The sequence below is a fragment of the Esox lucius genome, chromosome 2 (assembly GCF_011004845.1).
Source record: "Esox lucius isolate fEsoLuc1 chromosome 2, fEsoLuc1.pri, whole genome shotgun sequence".
NCBI classification, from domain to species: domain Eukaryota; kingdom Metazoa; phylum Chordata; class Actinopteri; order Esociformes; family Esocidae; genus Esox; species Esox lucius.
Genome location: NC_047570.1, coordinates 22090382 through 22111001, shown reverse-complemented (window position 1 = coordinate 22111001; position 20620 = coordinate 22090382). Strand labels below are relative to the sequence as shown.

At 40.4% G+C, this 20620-nt stretch overlaps 1 protein-coding gene across 2 annotated transcripts in view; it reads left to right on the top strand.

Annotated features, from left to right (window-relative positions):
- Nucleotides 1-1102: 1102 nt before the first annotated feature.
- Nucleotides 1103-20620, top strand: part of pde3b (phosphodiesterase 3B) — a 95680-nt gene continuing 76162 nt past the window's right edge. For both annotated transcript variants that reach the window (XM_010890509.5, XM_010890508.5), the window contains exon 1: nt 1103-2160. In XM_010890509.5, the coding sequence (XP_010888811.1) occupies nt 1273-2160 (888 nt within the window). In that variant the 5' untranslated portion in view covers nt 1103-1272. The remainder of the gene's footprint in view (nt 2161-20620) is intronic.

Genomic DNA, 20620 nt, shown 5'->3' with positions numbered 1-20620 from the left:
ATTGGGTCATTAAAGGACATCATCCTATAATCGGTAAGTGTTGAAATCTTCAGACATCAGTGGAATCTCTAATGTAAAAGTCAACAAAATCTGGATAATTGGTCTGAGCTACTCTAGGATGACCTGGAGGATCTGACAGAGATTCTTCCAATTTCAAATACAAGGGATAATAACTCTAATTTGCTCCCACCTTGTGGAAGCAACAGCATGTTCAAACCAACTCTGTTTGTGTTGATCAGTGGCAAAAACTCCTCATTGAATTCAATTGGATTTAATGTTAAAATGTGGGAAAGTAAATTCTATATAATGCCCCGTAAATCCTAATTGGAGGGCCATTCAAGTGCATTTTTTACAGTCAGATTTGGCAAATTTTTCCAGTAAGATTCAAATGCAGCTGCACTGCTTGAGTTAGTAGACAAAAATGCTTTATAAACTAATATTGAAACAAAAGGTTTGCAATCAAAAGGTATTACATGTGAATGATTTGTGTTTTATTATTCTCACCTAAATATCTTGTGGTTTCACTAGTATATCCTATTTGTAGTACTTAAGGGATGTCGTTTGAGTATGATTAGTGAAACGGTAGCATTTGTTTTCTCACAGACTTTAAACACATAATAACATGTATTTGTAATCATGATAAGACAGCTGGAAGCATTATCTCAGTAAGATTGATCATATTTTCAGAAATCCAGAAATTATTTCATAATTTGAACTGACTGAAAATCTTCAGATAATACAATTATAGGTCCAACTAGTTGGCGAATAACCTGGTTATATATTTACACTGCATTCTGAATAATGCAATCATACCATACAGCCTACAATAATCTATAATAACACAATAACAGTAATAATATAAATAATCATGATAAAACCTTGAGATAATAGGAATTGGACAAAATCTGCATTACTGGTACTAAACTCCTAAATGAACAGACTATATTACCATTGTAATATTTGTAATTGTCGATATTTTATCTAGTTAACGATGTTCTTTTGACCATGAGCGTGCATGGAGCGTTTCCAGTACTGCAGAGCGCGTGCTTGTTAATGTGTAGTGTCTGTAGCAGATTGTCGCATCTAGGCGGCGACACCGAGTCCCTTTTCACTAAAAACAACAACATTTCACCTTCTCTTTCTTTTAGACAAAATGCTTGAGCACGTTTGGGTGACTATGGAGTGCGTTAGTCGTGTAGTGGAGCGTTAACACGGCAAGAATATTGGGAGAAGAAAACTTTTTAAGGAATCCAATTCGCTACAGTTGAAAACATGGCTGTACGCGAAGGAGAGGTTTTGCACAGTAAAATCAGGCATCACGATGGAGTTGTTAATGCAAACAGCACAGAGAGCTTCAGGAACGGCTATGTGAAGAGCTGCGTCACCCCTTTAAAACAAGACCATCAAAGGGGATTCTTGTTAAACGTCTGTAGGTTTTGCAATAAGGACATTCTAAATTCAAAAATATTTTGTATTTCTGGACTATACCTGGGTGCATTCGCATTTTTTGCAGTTTCTTTGCTTATTTCCAGGTGCTTTCAAAGTGACTTTAGCTTTTGGGATTTGCGGACTTTTCTGTCGGGCTTCTCTCAGTCCATCAGCCCTCTCTTTAGCATAGGCTGTGCATTCTTCTTTTTGACATTTTATTTAAGGAGGAAAAAGAGAGAAAGTAATAAATGTTGGCTTGTGTCACTGCCAGCATCATGTTATTTAGGGGATTTTTTGGTTTTGCGCTTTTTGCAGTGGGGAGAGGACCAACATCAGATGCAAATGGTGGGCAGGTTGTTATTCGTGTTGGGTTGTGTGGGTTTCCTAACACTTATCCCAACTTTGAAACTCAAACACAGTGTACTGATTCTGGTTTTTGCCAGTGTTGTGTGGTTGGTTTCTTTCACCAGTCTGACCTGTCTGCCTGCACTCCTGAGACCAGTGTTTGCTTGTTTGGCGGGGGTCTCAGGCTCGCTCTTGGCGCTCTGTTTTGACCATTATTACCCGTCGAGGGAAGTGCCGAACAGGATCTCAAGCGCTGAGGAAAAAGTCCCTGTGATCAGACCCAGGAGAAGGTCCAGTTGTGTTTCTTTGGGGGAAACGTCGACCAGCTATTATGGCAGTTGTAAAATGCCCCGCCGACCTTCATTACCCTGCATATCCAGAGAACAGGTATGTCGTGGCATAGTGTTCATCATCGCCATCCCTAGGTATGCAAAAAGTATTACTTATTGACTTGGTCAGTGGGCACACGTGCTCCAGAGTTCACAACCTTGACCTGTGGTCTCGGACAAGGAGGCAAACAACTCCACAGACAGTTCATAGGCCTACTGTAGCCACTTTTAGGTCCGACGGTGAGCCCTATTGCTGAGCTAGTCATCTTTCAGGTCATTCACCTCCACGTTTCCCACCAAATATTGGTCTGCTGAAATAGGCTAATCTAATAGTCCTATATGAGTATGTCATGCAGGACATAAACACCCTATCGTTTCATTTAGCTACTTGACATTCAGACATCCTATTGTTTATTGTGAGAATTGTTGATGAGTGTAAAGAATGTTTCTGCCAAATCGCCAAGCCGTTCCATCCAGGTTTAAGCAGTTTAAGCATGATTACTTGTGGTAGAATAGTTAATGCAATGAGTGCTCTATAAGGCTGTTCTTCCACTGTAGTTAACTTTGTGCAAGGCAACTGGAATGGAAAACATGAGTAACATCAAGCCTCTCAATTAAGTTTAATTCCTTGCAAGGTATTGTGACCATGGAAGATATTAATTCCCCAATAAGTTACACACTTACTATTGATTGTTATAAACAACCTGACTGTGGCTCAGCTGAGCAATGCAATCCCTCTAAAGGTGGTACAATTTATACAAATAATGAATTCAATGATTCTTTTAAGGGACTTCAATATTTACTGTTGTGAGTGGACCGCATTATACTTTTGTTGTTTTGTGATGAGTTTTGTGTGATTTTAGGATATTTCTTTTGGGCACATGGGAGTGATACTTTTCCCCGGGCTTATATTTGATGATTTTGTTGTAAGTTTTACCATATTATTTCCTATATCCTAAATGTATTTCCTTATCTTCTTGCATGCACCTATCCTGTTAGATATTTCTTTCCTACCATTTGAGTAACATTTGTCCACTTACTATATACCACAGTTGAACATAGTCAGTCTGTCTAGTCCACCCTCTATCCCCCAATTGTATTGACAATAGTGGAAGGTGGATCATTTGTCCAGATCTGTAATTGGTTAACTAGTGTCATACCACATAAATCATCTGCACCAATATACAGTAAATACACCAGGCATAGAGGAAAAAGTTGAAATAGCCAGGTGCCTCATTGTACATGACATAAGATACACAGGCAAAACATGTCCCGCACTGAGCTTATTCAGTGCCCCAGCCATTTTATATTTGAAAACAAAAGCAGCTACCAAAAATCAGCCTACTGGCCTATAGACCTGCGTGGCATCAACTGTGCTATAAAACCATGCTGAAGTGAAACGATCAATATATAAGTTAATGTACTGGCTTGCTACAATTGTTATTTGTGGTTGTAATCATTCATGCAGATTTAATTTAATGAGGGGGCAGGTTTTACATTGTGTGTTGGGGGGGGTGTAATTCTTTATTTTATTTCACCTTGCTAAAATTTTTGCTCATGCTTCTAATGACTGAGCTTGAGCAGCAATCATTTCTCCCAAATAATCTGTTATGCAACAGGCTTTAAAGACCTCTCAAGTAATGTAACTTATTCTTGAAATAATCTAACTGTTATTTGTGTATAGAAACTTTACTGCAATCCACCTTTATAATAACAATTCATGTTGTTGATCATAGCTGTTTTTCTTTTCTTGAAACATTTAGGCCTAGTGGGAGGTGGGAAATTCCCGGTTGAGAAGTTTTGTGCCAGTTAGATACATTCACATACTTTGAACTTTTGATGCTGATTGGCTACCGGCTAACGATCACAACCAAAATCTACACGTATCATCCTTATGTACAAATTCTAGTTTTGCAAACCCATGGTAATACATTGCTTTGTTATTGCATTTGACTACTGTAAATGCTGTTATAGAGGTAATATGTTTTGTAGGTGAGGTCAGAAGTCACCATGTGAGAGAAGTGGGAACTCAGGTTGACAGATTGTTTGTGTGAAGGCATAATACAATGGTTGCTCGAACAGTTCCTGTTCCCTCTTATTTTGCATCCCAATGTGGCTGTGGAATGAAGTACTGCATTTCATACAAATTCTTTCCCCCCCAAATTACACTACAATTTAGTCCCATTATCCCCGTGCACACAGGTGAAATGTGTGGTGCTTATGTATGCTTTATAGAGGAAAATAAAATATGCTTTCTTATTTTTAAAATGCACTCAGCAGAAATATCTTTTCATGGGTGTGGCATCAGTGCTTTTGCTCTAGTGCCGCACCACAGTTGAATGCAACGGAATCAGTGATGGACCTCACAAACAAAGCCATGTGCTGTTCACACTCTTATCATCTAGCTCAGTGGTTCCCTTTCAATCGGTCAGTCGGTACGACACACATCCTCTTACCTCGAGCGCAACCAGAACATGAAATTCAATCACGCCTTTCAAGGCCAATAAGGTCTTAAGTCGATCAAATCATGGCACACCCGTATCCAGATTGATTTCTCCTCTCTTCATTTCACTGAAAGGAAGGTATCATATTTTTCTAAAAATTAAATTAGCTCATAGCCTGGAACTCTTCTACACCACCTGTTTTCCAGCATCAGCTTAACTGTACACTTAGGTAAATTTGCTTATTGTTACCAGGTGTGTCCCAGCAGTGAGTAAAATCTCCAACCCAAAAAAACCTGAAGAAGGCTTTTAAGCCAAGTTCGTTCCATACCACACTCTCTTTTCCTTATTATGCAGCTTGGATATTTTCTTTCACCTCATTGCTCACAAGATTCACCTGGGTTTCATTTTGGGTCATGCTTCTGCTATCTGTCTTAGATTGTGAGGTTATTGTTGCAAACTGTGCACAGTAACTCAACAAGCAGGCAGGCTGTGTTAGTGCCAGAGTTGACATGAACATTTGAAAAATTGACATGAATGTCTCAGCTTCCCCCTGCCTTTGGGTTTCTCAGAGTCAGGTGTCACAGAATGCAAAGAGCCTGGTATCATAGAGCTGTCACTACTTAGCTTGGTGTCTGTCAGTGTCACAGTTTTTCTATGACATACACAGGGAATCCAGTACTGATACGTCAGTTTGTTGAATTGTGCTGTGGAAGCAGCCAACCATCTTTAGATGGACCCACACATTTCCCCTCAGCAAAAGTAGTCATGGTTTTGGCAGACTGCGTATTCCCTTGGTTTCTATATGCTCTGTCACTCTACATAAAGTGCAGGGTTGGGGTATTCTTTAGAGATGGATGAAATGGAAGAAACCAGAGGCTAACTAGCTACCGAAAGCGAAGGGCGAACCGGGGTATGTTCCAACTAAAGAATGTTATTTTTTGTTAGACCAGCTGTCAGGGTTATATATAATAAAGTAATCTGTCTCTGTGACCTTAGTGCCCGTTCTCTGCGGAAGAGATCTCTTCTCTCCTCCAGACAGGCAGATGTACTCTGCGACAACTCACCTGTTAATATATTTCTGCTGCAGTTTCTAATGAAACCTTTCAAAATGTTATTATGAGTTTAATTATTGTAGCCGATCTACTTACAAATACTTGTTGTTTCCCAGTACGATGGGTTTACTGTCACAAACCAGCATTGGTTAAAAATGCCTTGCATGAAAATATAGCACGTCTGTTGTAGAAAGCTCAGAAAGTATATATTTCCTTAAAGTATATATGTTTTTTTAAATGATAGGCCTACATTTTGCTTTCAGAAAGTATAAGTTACATTATAATTTCCTTGTGGAGTCAGTATAGGATGGTAACGAAAATATGAAGGGGCAGACAATGAAGATGGATTTGATAACTATATGGAATTAAATGCATGCAGCTTGTCCATAGCTCATTGATTGATTAGGCTACTTGAAAGGAAAGTGTTGCATATCAAATAACCCTGACAGGTTGGAAGTTTGAATGGCACTTTTTTCTACTTGACAGAAGATTGGCAGGTTATGCCTCAATCCAGTCTGAATTACTGTTGAATTACTGATGAATAGTCATAGATGATTGTTAGTACTTGCTGTTTGTCATTGACATTTTCTATATTTGGTTTTGTTATGAATATTTTGAAACGGGTTTGTCAGTTATACTTTTTGCATGACTGTCTTCATTCAAGATCACCTGTCTAGCGGTTTTTACAATCACTGTCACAGCCCTATCTAGAGTTGGATCCTACGATTATAGAGCCCTCCCTATATCCTCACACCTTTTTGTAAGTGGTTGAGGGGTCCTTGGTCTGGATGAGGTGCTGGGGGCTTAGGTGTCGTCCTATTTGGATGATCTGCTGGTAGTGGGGCGAAGTCGGCTGGTAGTGGGGTGAAGTCGGCTGGTAGTGGGGCGAAGTCGGCTGGTAGTGTGGAGAGGTCGGCTGGTAGTGTGGAGAGGTCGGCTGGTAGTGTGGCGAAGTCGGCTGGTAGTGTGGAGAGGTCGGCTGGTAGTGGGGAGAGGTCGGCTGGTAGTGTGGCGAAGTCGGCTGGTAGTGGGGGAAGTCGGCTGGTAGTGGGGAGAGGTCGGCTGGTAGTGTGGCGAAGTCGGCTGGTAGTGGGGGAAGTCGGCTGGTAGTGTGGCGAAGTCGGCTGGTAGTGGGGCGAAGTCGGCTGGTAGTGGGGGAAGTCGGCTGGTAGTGTGGCGAAGTCGGCTGGTAGTGTGGCGAAGTCGGCTGGTAGTGGGGCGAAGTCGGCTGGTAGTGTGGCGAAGTCGGCTGGTAGTGTGGCGAAGTCGGCTGGTAGTGGGGCGAAGTCGGCTGGTAGTGTGGCGAAGTCGGCTGGTAGTGGGGCGAAGTCGGCTGGTAGTGGGTCAGCTTTGTTTGTTCTCCATGCAATTGAATGCGTCTCCCCACCTTTACCTGTGGCTCTAAGTGATCCACACCATACGTAAAGGCACTGGCCCTGTGAGGCCAAGTCATGTCACATATGATGATCATGACGGACACATCCACCAGGGGGTGGGAAGCTCTGCGTGGCAGAGACTCTGTAAGGGAAAGTGGTATGTCTGGTGTGAGGCATGCAGCAGGTACATTACCTGGAACTACCAGTGACCTTTCTATAGGGCGTTTGGCCAGAAACGGTTGAATCAGCTCAGCATACGCTGGTACGGAACCACAGCGGGACAGCGGTTGCATATTTCCACACGCAGAGGGAAAGCCGACCCCTGGATCGTTGCAGAGTATTTACCTCGGAGTATTGCAATCTGGGGATGGTTCTGCTTTTCGAAGGAAATCCCCTTATTTTGAAGCGGAGACAACATATTTTTTAAGATTTGCAAGAACATGCGTGATCTGTCTTGATGGGATACCAGAGCACGCCGTTAGGTCTGGACATGATCTGTGTGGCTGACCAGCTGGACATGCTCTGTGTGGCTCTTTTGCAACCAGAAAAACTCCTGGCTCTAGCCTCTTCCACTGACATCTTCACACGTTATCGCTACGCCCCTCCTGTTCTGAATTTGCCGCTCTTTGCGCCCTAATGCAAACTTTATCTCTAAAGCCATGTCTTTGTCCAATTAGGACTCCAGTCTTCGAGCTTCCTCCCTTTTCCAGCTCCTGTGTTTACATTTGAGCATCAACAGAAGTTACATTCCCTGTGCATGGCCTATACACATACTGTATATGGACCAGACCCAAGCGTTCCAGTTATGCAACTGGCTTTTAGTGTGCTTCGCCAAACCAGCTCAGGGTAGGGCGCTGTCTGAACAGCGACTGTCTTAGTGCGTTATGGAGGCGATCTCCATGGCACGTGACAGCAAAGGGCTATGGGGTGTGCACTGCCTTACGCTCCTGCGTTCAATGTATTGCCTCTCAGGCTTATGGCCGTGATGATATCTTTCCATATGTGTCATACATTGTGACCGACTGAAACGGTCATTGTGTATGTCTCTGAAGGGGGGAGTGAGGAACAACACACAGAGGGCATCACGTTGTTTGACCAGATTAAGGCCACACAATGGTTTTCGATGCCGCTGGGAATCTCCTTCCCTGATTTCTCTTAAACAGTTCATACCTCGACTTTCACGATTCATTTCACGGTGCTAAACATGGGATTTGAAGTGCATGTCCAAGATCATCATCCTACTGCATTTATGTCTAGCATTAAAAATTGCTTTTGGTGTTGTACATTTAATGTAACTTCTTGTGTATGCTTTCTCTCATATAGACAAATTGATCAAACAGCATAAATGTTTTAGCAACAAGGAAAACAGCTTTTCCATTTACTGCAGACATTAAGGACATAATAACATAACAATAGAGGAACAAAGAGGGGATTCTGAATGCAAAGATCATACCCGCATTATACACCAGACAAAACCCAGGCGGGGACTTAAAGATTTGTCCATCACCCATGAGCAGGCGTTTATAAAACTGGCAGTGGATGAAATGCACACTGTTTACTGGTGAGTCCCATTAGAAGTTTAAAAACAAATCACTCTTTTGACCTTTTTCCTGTTTGCCAATCATGAAGTGTTTAGAAAGCTACAACTGTGTTCTGTGATTGTAATCTTCCAGGGAACATTCTGTCCTCAAAGTTGATGTGTTAGAAGCACGAAAAATGGCCAAGCGTAAGGATCTGAGAGAATTTGATATGGCAAGACGACTGGGTCAGAGCATCTCCAACACTGCAGCCCTTGTGGGGTGTTCCTGCTCTGCAGTGGTCAGTACCTATCAAAAGTGGTCCAAGGAAGGAAAAGAGTTGAACCAGCGACAGGGTCTCGGCCGGCCAAGGCTCATTGATGCACGTGGGGAGCGAAGGCTGGCCTGTGTGGTCCCATCCAACAGACGAGCTACTGTTCAAATTGCTGAAAAAGTGAATGCTGGTACTGATAGAAAGGTGTCAGAACACACAGTTCATGCAGTTTGTTGCGTATTGGGCTTCGTAGCCGCAGACCAGTCGGGGTGCCCATGCTGACCCCTGTCTATAGCCGAAACGCTTACAATGGGCACGTGAGGTTCAGAACTGGATCACAGAGCAATGGAAGAAGGTGGCCTGGTTGGATGAATCACGTTTCCTTTTACATCACGTGGATGGCTGGGTGCCTGTGCATCACTTACCTGGAGAACACATGACACCAGGATGCACTATGGGAAGGACACAAGCTGGTGAAGGCAGTGTGATGCTTTGGGCAATGTTCTGCTGGGAAAACTTGGGTCCTGCCATTCATGACACATACCACCTACCTAAGCATTGTTAAACACCATGTGCACCCTTTCATGGCAACGGTATTCCCTGATGGCATTGGCCTCTTTCAGCAGGATAATGCACCCTGCCACAAAGCAAAAATAGTTCAGGAATGGTTTGAGGAATACAACAACGACTTCAAGGTGTTGACTTGGCCTCCAAATTCCCCAGATCTCAATCCAGTCGAGCCTCTGTAGGATGTACTGGACAAACAAGTCCGATCCATGGAGGCCCCACCTCGCAACTTAGAAGACTTAAAGGATCTGCTGCTAACGTCTTGGTGCCAGATACCACAGCACCCCTTGAGAGGTCTAGTGGAGTCCACGCCTCGACGGGTCAGGGCTGTTTTGGCAACAAAAGGGGGACCCACACAATATTAAGCAGGTGGTCATAATGTTATGGCTGATCAGTGTATTAAGCTGTTGCTACAGAGTGAGATCTACCCAAGGTCCCAACATAACATCCATTAACTGCCTTTCCCCAAATTAACTCTTTGGGTAAATTCCACATAGGCCTAGTCCTAATGGATGCACCTATTTCTGTGCTCATGGGACTTTTTCCTGATTAATTGTTATATAATAATGTAAGCTATAATGGTTTGATATATTTATGAAAACAGGTAAATACTGCTGTAGTTATACACATTTTATATAACATTTTCATAATTCCCCAACACAGTCCTTTTCCTTGTTACAAAAGTGAGGGACAATGTAGTGAGGAAAAACGAAGGTCAGTACTACCTGTGTCTGTAATTGAGCTTGCTATACCAGCCACAGCATCCATGTCCGCAAGATTATGTAAGGACACACTTAGGAATGTGTGGAGTTAGAGAAGATTGGAATCCTAAACATGACAGCATCTAACTGGCTGCAATGGTCTCTCTGACCTTGCTCATCCAACTCAGGTGCAAAATCCAAATGTAACCCCTTCCCCTGATAATTAGAATTTCATGCTTGTTTTAATATTTTAAACTGGATCTTGAATTGGGTCATTCAAGATACAAATTTGTACCTAATTTAGCACATATATTGTTCACTTTGCCGCTTCTTAAAGCCACTCCCTGAGTTTTGTTATCTACATAATTATCTACAGAATTTTAGGAGTTAACTGTAGTATTCTGTATATTAGGTCAAATTAGTCATACATTTTACACCAGAACAATACAATTAACAGGTAAAAGGTTTCAGAAAATAATTTAGAATTCAACTATAAATTCAAGTAAGCGCTACTCCATAGAACAGTGCAATTCACAATAATACACTTTCAGTCTACATATTATAAGATAAGATATTAAGGTATTTTAGAATAATAAACAACTTTTTGTTTTTGACTCAGGCAGCAATGTCTGAATCATGGCTTTGCGCTTAACATCGACACAACTTGTCCATGACAGCATTCTAGAACTTTCCTCATACTTGTGGCAATTTTTTCTTTAGTTGATTTGATATGAGGTGATACAGTATGTCTTGAAGTGGTTGTTAGTTTTCCCAAAACTGTCATCCGATATAGTTGACAGATATTCGTTTTCTACTCGTAATCTCCATGTGGTACCAGGCCAAATGAACGTGGATTTTATTCCCCCAGATATCCGAAACCATGAATCGGCATAACATTTATTACATTTTTTAAAGGGAGCTGGTAGGAACAGGTCCTATGGTATGGATCCAAAAAAACTACAAAATCCAAAAAAACTATTGTCAAGGTTAGGAGGGGCTTCCCACAATTATGTTTGTGACTATCAACAACAGTCCTGCAATGCTCTTGGGTAGAACCTAAATGTTATACCACTCTGGAAAAATGTAAAGACCACTGCACCTTTTACTTTCCTTTCCAAAAAAGTTGAAAAGGAAAGTTTTGAGTGAGGAACAGAAGCATTCAATTTTCAGTGGTCTCTTAATTTGAATGAGGAAAAAGTATTTAATGAGGAAAAAGTATTTAATGAGGAAAAAGTATTTAATGAGAAAGTTCAAGGTTAATGTCTGATATAAATGATGTGTCTTTTATTCCCCCACAAACAGACATGTTTTTTGGACTACTCTGAGTGACAATGAATTGCTGTCTTTTAGTAAATTAGCTATATGTTATTTCTCTATACTAGTGTGAGTCTATGAACACATGGCTGTATCAGTTTAACTTGAACACATGAAGAAGTTTGTCTGTGGGTTTAGCCTTATGTAGCTGGAAGGAAGTGGATGCTCACTTAGGGCCTGTTTTTTCTTGGGCTGCAAGGGCTCCAACATCTCCCCTCAGCCACTGTCATTCTCCTCATTCAGTCTAACCATATGACTCCATATTGCATACATTGGAAGCTTTGTATTTGCACTCAGACTCTGGCTCTTATTTGGCCAAATTATTTCGAATATTAGTTTGGTAACTAGAAACTGTATTATTTAGGTTGAACATCTGGTCTCACCGGAAAATATTCAAATGCAATTAATTTAATTAAGGTTACACCTTGACCCTGAAAAGACAGAAAGACTCAAAACAGTGAAAATATTAAGGGAAGTCGGCACATGTTGAATTAAAAGAAATGCTATTATGTATGCCCTATTAACACATCAGGGTGTAGCTGGCGAATGTAAATGAGTAATTACAACCTCTACTGAGCATCAGGAGGTTGTGTGAAGGTTGGCTGGACTTCCTTAGGACATCCCCTTCCTTAAGACATCCCCCAATCACAGCCAGACTGAGAATATCAGTCTAGTCGTGATGGGTAGTCTTACGTTTTTAGCCGGGTACGGTTTAACTGGGAGAATCGGCGCACTTTACTGAATTCATGGGTAACTGAGATGTGATAGTGATTTTACTTATTACACATCCAGCCCAAAATGTAAGGTACCTTTGTGGGTACCAAAAATATATTTCGCTTCAAGGCTGTCTCTTATTATCTACATTTATGCATGTGCATTTGCTCAAGTTAGCTAAAAATGTTTAGGCATAGCCATAAACATTAGACATGCCTGCTTGGTACAAGAAAAGGTTAGTGTTCGACAGATCAGGAACAATCACCAGGATGTAAGTGTGGATGTGTCAACCACTACCATTAAAACCAGCTAAACTACAAAGGCTGAACTGCATTGTGAAACAGGATAGCCAAATAATAAACAAAAAAGCCTGCCTGGTTCTGGAAAATGGTATTGTGGACAGATGGGACTAATATTAACATGTACCTGGGTGATGGCAAGATGAAAGTGTGAAGGAGAAAATGTACTGGCATACCAACCTATCTGTAAAATCAGGTGGGTGCAATGTTTTTGGCATGTATGGCTGGCACTGGAACTGGCTCTACTTCTGTTGTTTGCTCCTTGAGGTTTAAGGCCAGGTGTTTTGTAAAAGCACTTTGTGACAACTGCTGATGTAAAATGGCTTTATAAAAATACATTTGATTGATTGAGCATGCATTTTACCTGCTGAAGAGAAGACAAAACGTAATAGAAACAAACAGCAGGATGGCTGTGTTCTCTTCAATGGATTTGCAACCACAGACTCAGTTTCATCATGACTTTCATCTAAATCTCAACCAAGGACTAAGTATTAAATCATGTCGATGTGATTTAAAAAAATAAATAAACGGGTACAGCAAAACTTTGCTGAATAAAGTCTACCTCTGTGAAATGAAGTGTCACACAATTCATTTCAAAATTCTGATATGGCCCACAAGTGAAAACATTTTCTCACCTTTGCTCTAATTTTTTTTAGCTGCAGGACGTGATCTGACCTATAACAATTTATGACATCTGGTGAATAGGTTGTCATGATAAACCTTGGATCCAAGTGGCACTCCAGCTATCTCTGCCAAGCCAAGTTGATTTTGCTTACCTGCATATAGTCCAGACAAATCTAGATGAGGATGGAAGATTAAAGATGTTATAGTGAAATAGTGAAAAGGAAATGGGCTGATGAATTGCTTACATCCATGCCCACTAAAGTACTCCATTATCATCTCATCCACTGCCAGATGATCCTGAAGAAAAGGTAATCTGGCATCTGTGATGTTCATTTTTTCCACAAAATAGAAATCATACCTTATTTTCCTGCAAGTTTTTGTTCATCACATTAGCATTGTCTGACTAAGTAAGATGTCTTGGGAATGAGGTGTACAGATGGGCAAAAGAACACTATAGAATGCTGTTACTTCAGTCAGATACAGGGAACAATATACTTACAAGGCATTTGCCCACTGGCAAATTTAGTTACTTCTTGGATGTCTGAATGAGTACACACAAAACAGGACAATGCAAAATCACATGTAAGAATGTTCTTATTTGGATGATTCTAGAGATCTTTATGGCTAAGTTGCTATGTTTTGACTTCAACAAGCTGTTGTAATATTGGGCAGGAAGTTGACAGCTTCATGTGACAGGACAAAAGTAAAAAAAATCTTCTTTGAATCTTTGTTTGGTTGTTTTCTTGCATGTCATTTAGATATTTTAGGTAGTATACATAGCATCTAGAACAATATTTAGGAAAATTACATCTATACACCATGGTAACTAGTTTCCACTCAGCTTAAATAGATTTAGAAACTCTGTTGGTGTTCTCTGAATGTGGGTTTTGTAGCAATCTGATTGCAAAACAATTAACTGTGGCTCTTTCTTCATGTGACCTACATTTCTGTGTACTGTAGCGTGGCTGTATTCTGATGAAATCTGTGAGTGAACACATCTTTGTCGTTGGTGAGATTCTTCAGTGTGTCAGGTGGTAGGGAATGCCCTACACAGCACAGACGCACTGGAGCTCTATTCCAAACAATTCAAAATCTTGGAAAAAATACAATACTAAAACAATAACCAATATTTTCTAGGTTATGAGGACTGTTGCAAATACTGATACAGCAAAAAAAAGAAACCTCAAACAATACCAATATAAGGTTGTTTAGCCAATATCCTCCAGTACTGTCATGATGACTGATATGTCCTTAATCATTAAGAAAAAAGTATTGAAGTATTGCAGAGTTACTACTCAGGTATTAAAGCAGTGGTTCCTAACCAGGGGTACTTGGCCTATCCACAGGATACTTAATGAGGCCATAGGCATTCTTGTGAAATGCACATAATTGGGTAGTCCAGTGGTATATTCAGTTGGTGGTACCATAACAGAAAAGGGTTTGAAACCATTATATTTGCGGACAGACACTTTGTAAACAGTTATTATGCTTTAGTGTATGCACTATTGTAACATGTACTTTTATGTTTTATAGTTTTCGTTTGTCCTGGGTTTTGTTATTTCTTCGGTATTATCCACAGCATACTATGACTTTTTAAATTACTTATAAATTCTCATAATTAATTTGAAGGTATTTTCATTCACACTGGATGAACCATTTAGAGATCACAGCAAGGTTTGTACATGGTGACCATAAGTGTTTGGGCTGATTAACATTATGTACAATCAAATTAGTCATGTTTAGTACTTGATTGTTTATTCTTTGCATAGAATTATTGCATTAAGGTTTATGGCCAATAGACCTCACCAGTTGCTTGGTATCTTCCCTGGTGATTCTTTGCCAGGCCTGTAGTGTAGCAACATTTAGTTTGTACTTGGGCCTTTTTACCATTAGTCTTGTATTCGTCATATGAAAGTATTGCTCAATTGGATTCAGATCAGATGATTGACTTGGCCAGTCGATAACCTTCCACTTTTTGTCCCTGAAAAACATTTTGATAGCTGGTGTCATTGTCTTGCTGCATGATGAAGCACCTTGAAAAGCCTAAGCCACAACACTACTGTCATTATGTCTCATGTACAGTTCCTTATTATTCACACCCCATCACTCTCCCTGTTTTGTTATGGACTCAATTTATAATTAGTCAAATATACAGACGGGGAAGAAATTAAAGGAAAAACATAAATGATTGGAGGGACATTACGAATGCAGATGCTTCAATACAGGTGATACAATTAAGCAATTGACATCCTATCATGCTTTGCTGCATTTATAAAAATGCTGAGCAGGCCCTGTTGACCTCAATTTTGGATTGAGATAGCAAGAGGAAAGTATGTAAGTGACTTTGGAAGAGGTTTGATTATTGGGACACGGATGTCACTGAATGGTTTGATGAGTATGAAAATGTTGTGAAAAATATACTATGGCCTTCGCAGATACCAGATCTCAATCTATTGGACACCCATAGGACATTTTTGATCGACTTGTTACACAGTGCTAGCTACAACCATCATCAACAATGACAACAGCTACAAAATGAGGGAATATCTTCTGGAAGAATGGTGTTCTGTCCCTCCAATTGAGTTCCAGAGACTAAACACCTTACTAATACCCTTTATGTTGGTTTTTACGTTGATTTGTCACACATCTGTATATAAAGTATTGAATGTTCCCAAGGGCACATTAGGCTTCATTCTAAAATTTGAACCACCAAGACTCTTCCTGAAGTTGGCTGTCCGCCCAAACTAAGTAACCAGGGTGAAAGGGCCTTGGTCAGGTCAGTGACCAAGAACACATTGGCAACTACTGTACAACAGAGCTTCACAGTTTCTTTACAGAGATGGGAGAACTGCCAAAGGGTCATCCATCTCTGCAACACTCCTCCAGAGGAGATCCTGTCGCAGCTTGACTGAATTTGAAGTGTTTTGCAAATAACAGTTGGATAACATTACAAAATCCAGTTTTGCTAGTTTGATAGAGACATATCCAAACAGACAAACTGCTGTAATCCAAGCACAATTAGTTTTTCACTTAAATATTGTTGGTTAGAAGGTCGTATTTAATGTAAAAAGACGTGATTTGTCTTGATTTCTGCATTTACATGAACAAGAACTGTGCTTCCAAAAAGGTTGTGCAAAAACATTTGATGTGTGTGTGTATATACAGTTGTGCTCAAAAGTTTGCATACCCTTGGAGAATTGATAATATATGTACCATTTATAAAGAAAACAAGAGTGAGCAGTCTTTTATTTCCTATGAGATTCACATTCAACTGTAAGTCATAACAGAATGGCACAATCATAAAACAAAACATGGGAGCAAAGAAAAAAATGAACCGACCCCTGTTCAAAAGTCTGCATACCCTTACTTCTTAATACTGTGTATTGCCCCTTTAGCATCAATGACAACGTGCAGTCTTTTGTAATAGTTGTCTATGAAGCCCCAAATTCTTGCAAGTAGTACAGTTGCCCATTCGTCTAGGCAAAATGCCTCTAAGTCAAGCAAAGTCTTTTGGTCATTTGAGATCTCCCCAGAGTGGCTCGATGATATTAAGATCAGGAGACTGTGATGGCCACTCCAGAACATTCACCTTTTTCTGCTGTAACCACTGGAGGGTCAACATGGCTTTGTGCTTAGGGTCATTGTTGTGCTGGAAAGTCAAGAGTGTCCCAAGCTCAGATTTCGAGCAGAAGAATGCAAATTGTCGGCCAGTATTTTCTAAAAACATGCTGCATTCATTGTGCCATCAATTTTCACAAGATTCCAGAGCCTTTAGAGCTCACACACCCCCCCAAAACATCAGTGAGCCACTACCATGCTTCACAGTGGGGATGGTATTCTGTTCACTATAGGCCTTGTTGACCCCTCTCCAAACATAGAGCTCTATTTTGGTCACTCCAAATTACTGTGTGCCAGAAGCTGTGAGGCGTGTCAAGGTGTTGTCAGACATATTGTAACCTGGCTTTTTTGTGGCATTGGTGCAGTCAAGGCTTCTTTCTGGCAGCTCGACCATGCAGCTCATTTTTGTTCAAGTATCGTTGTATTGTGCTCCTTGAAACAGCCACACCATCTTTTTCCAGAGGAGCCTGTATTTATCCTGAGGTTACCTGTGAGTTTTTCTTTGTATCCTGTAAAATTCTTCTGGCAGTTTTAGCTGAAATCTTTCTTGGTCTACCTGACTGGCTTGGTATCAAGAGATCACCGAATTTCCCACTTCTTAATAAGTGATTGAACAGTACTGACTGGCATTTGCAAGGCTTTGGATATCTTTTTATATCCTTTTCCATCTTTATAAAGTTCCATTACTTTGTTACGCAGGTCTTTTGACAGTTATTTTCTGCTCCCCATGGCTCAGTATCTAGCCTGCTCAGTGCATCCATGTGAGAGCTAACAAACCCATTGACTATGAAGAGACAGTATTTGCAATTTGAAAAGCCACAGGTGTAAGAAATTCATCTTTAATTGCCATTTACCCCTGTGTGTGTCACCTTGTGTATCTGTAACAAGGCCAAACATTCAAGGGTAAATAAACATTTGATAAGGGCCATTTGGATCATTTCTGTTATCATTATGATTTAAAAAGGAGCCAAACTACAATGTGATAATAAATGACTTCATATGAAGTTATTTTGCATGTTCAGTCATATTTTCAAATCAATGCCAAAATTCCACAATTTCTGCCAGGTTATGCAAACTTACGAGCACAACATTATACTTATGTAATGACAGTCAATTATTAGAGTTTCTGCCACAAAACGTCACAGAGATGCAGTGTCCAGTTTTGCTTACCACTAATCTGTCAATACACAGATCATAAGATTACAGTAAAATGGTGGGACAGGTGAAGTTAATAACACTGATTATTTCTTTATTATGCCGCCTGTCAGTGGGTGGGATATATTAGGCAGCTAGTGAACATTCTGTCCTCAAAGTTGTTGCGTTAGAAGCAGGAAAAATTGGCAAACGTAAGGATCTGAGCGGCTTTGACAAGGGCCAAATTGTGATGGCTAGACGACTGGGTCAGAGCATCTCCAAAACTGCAGCCCTTGTGGGGTGTTCCCGGTCTGCAGTGGTCAATACCTATCAAAAGTGGTCCAACTGTATTGCATTTTGTTGCGTATGGAGCTGCGTAGCTGCAGACAAGTCAGGGTGCCCATGCTGACCCCTGTACCACTGCCAAAATGCCTAGAATGGGTATGTGAGCATCAGAACTGGACCACGGAACAATGGAAGAAGGTAGCCTGGTCAGATGAATCATGTTTCCTTTTACATCACGTGGATGGCTGGGTGCATGTGCATTGCTTACCTATAGAACACATGGCACCAGGATGCACTATGGGAAGGAGACAAGCTGGCAGAGGCATTGTGATGCTTTGGGCAATGTTCTGCTGGTAATCCTTGGGTCCTGCCATTCATGTGGAGGTTTCGTTGACACATATCACCTATCTAAACATTGTTGCAGACCATGTATACCATTTAATGGCAACGCTATTCCCTGATGGCATTGGCCTCTTTCAGCACGATAAAAATGGTTCAGAAATGGTTTGAGGAACACAACAACGAGTTCTACGTGTTGACTTGGCCTCCAAATTCCCCAGATCTCAATCCAATCGAGCATCTGAGGTATGTGCTGGACAAACCAGTCCGATCCATGGAGGCCCCACCTCCCAACTTTCAGGACTTAAAGGATCTGCTGCTAATGTGTTGGTGCCAGATACCACAGCACACCTTCAGAGGTCTAGTGGAGCCCATGCATCGACGGGTCAGAGCTGTTTAGGTGGCAAAAGGGGGACCTACTAAATTTTAGGCAGGTGGTCATAATTTTATGGCTGATCCGTGTGTATTAACCTGTCTTCTCTCCACTCTTTCCTTGCAACACATAGTCAATGGGCAGTCTCCAGACAGAATTGTAGAAATACACTCTATTTATCTAATTCATTGATACATTTCTAATTATTACAAAGGAGGTTGTATAACTGTGCAAAAAAGGGTGATACTCTTGCCCTCTTCGTCATACATCTGGAGGGAGTATTGAGTGTCAACACTGTCCCCTGACTAAGGAAACTCAATTCCCTTCAAGGGACCTTCGTTTAGTGTCCTTCTCAAAATATCCCCTTATAGATCACCACTCTTTGTGCTCCATGCAATCATTCTCATGACAACCCTCTTCCTTTCCTGCCCTTTTATTCTGCTTTTTCTCTGCCCGTTAAACAGCATACGTCAGACATATTTTGAGGATAGAATTAAAAGGACAGAGTAGCTGTGGAAAAAAGGTAGTCTCCTGATGCAAAATAAGCATTGCTATGGACTTTGAGCATCAAATGTGTTTTCAGGTTCTCGTTAGGTATCACCATGAAACATCTGTTAACTGTACACCATTAAAACAACACTAGAGACTATTTCTAAATAACACCTAACTCAGATCCATATAAAGTAAAACAAATTGAGATGAAAGGTTATTATCCAAACAATGTTGCTAACTCCTAAGTGAGGTCAGGAGTCTTATATCTCATATTTCTTTGTCTAATTTCAGCAAATGCAGAATCATATAAAATCATACATTAGTTATCTTGTTCTACTAACAAACGAGTCACAACTAAGTGTCATGACTAAGATATTCATACATTGTTTCCATTTTACAAAAATATTGAACCGCGCTAGTAAACCTAACAAAATGAATGAGGAGTGCGAAAGCAGCACCCAATCTCGGGTGGTTACACAAGGGTCTGTACAGTGCATGTGTTTCACTAACTATTTGTGGGAGAAAATAAATACTCTAAAGCAGTGGTATTCAAATAGGGACTTCAGAGTCAGTTGTACTACACTTTTTTTTTTATTTCATCTGTCTAATCAGAGACTTAATTAAACCTGAGACACAAGGTGTGTGCAGTTAATGATATAATTAATGGTAGAACAGAAAACCAGCAGGCTCCAGACTTTGTAGGGTAAGATTTGAATACCCCTGTTCTAATGTATGATTTAAGGCAAGTTGTGATTTATTTCACTCCAAAAACCAGAATTTTGATATGTTGATATTGAACGTTATAGCACTAGGATATGTTGATATTGAACGTTATAGCACTGGAATATGTTGATATTGAACGTTATAGCAATGGGATATGTTGAAATTGAACGTTATAGCACTGGAATATGTTGATATTGAACGTTATAGCACTGGAATATGTTGATATTGAACATTATAGCACTGGAATATGTTGATATTAATCGTTATAGCACAGGAATATGTTGATATTAATCGTTATAGCACAGGAATATGTTGATATTGAATGTAAAAGCACGGGGATATGTTGATATTTAATGTAAAAGCATGGGGATATGTTGATATTGAATGTAAAAGCATGGGGATATGTTGATATTTAATGTAAAAGCATGGGGATATGTTGATATTTAATGTAAAAGCATGGGGATATGTTGATATTTAATGTAAAAGCACGGGGATATGTTGATATTGAATGTAAAAGCATGGGGATATGTTGATATTGAACGTTATGGCACTGGGATATGTTGATATTGAACGTTATGGCACTGGGATATGTTGATATTGAACGTTATGGCACTGGGATATGTTGATATTGAACGTTATGGCACTGGGATATGTTGATATTGAACGTTATGG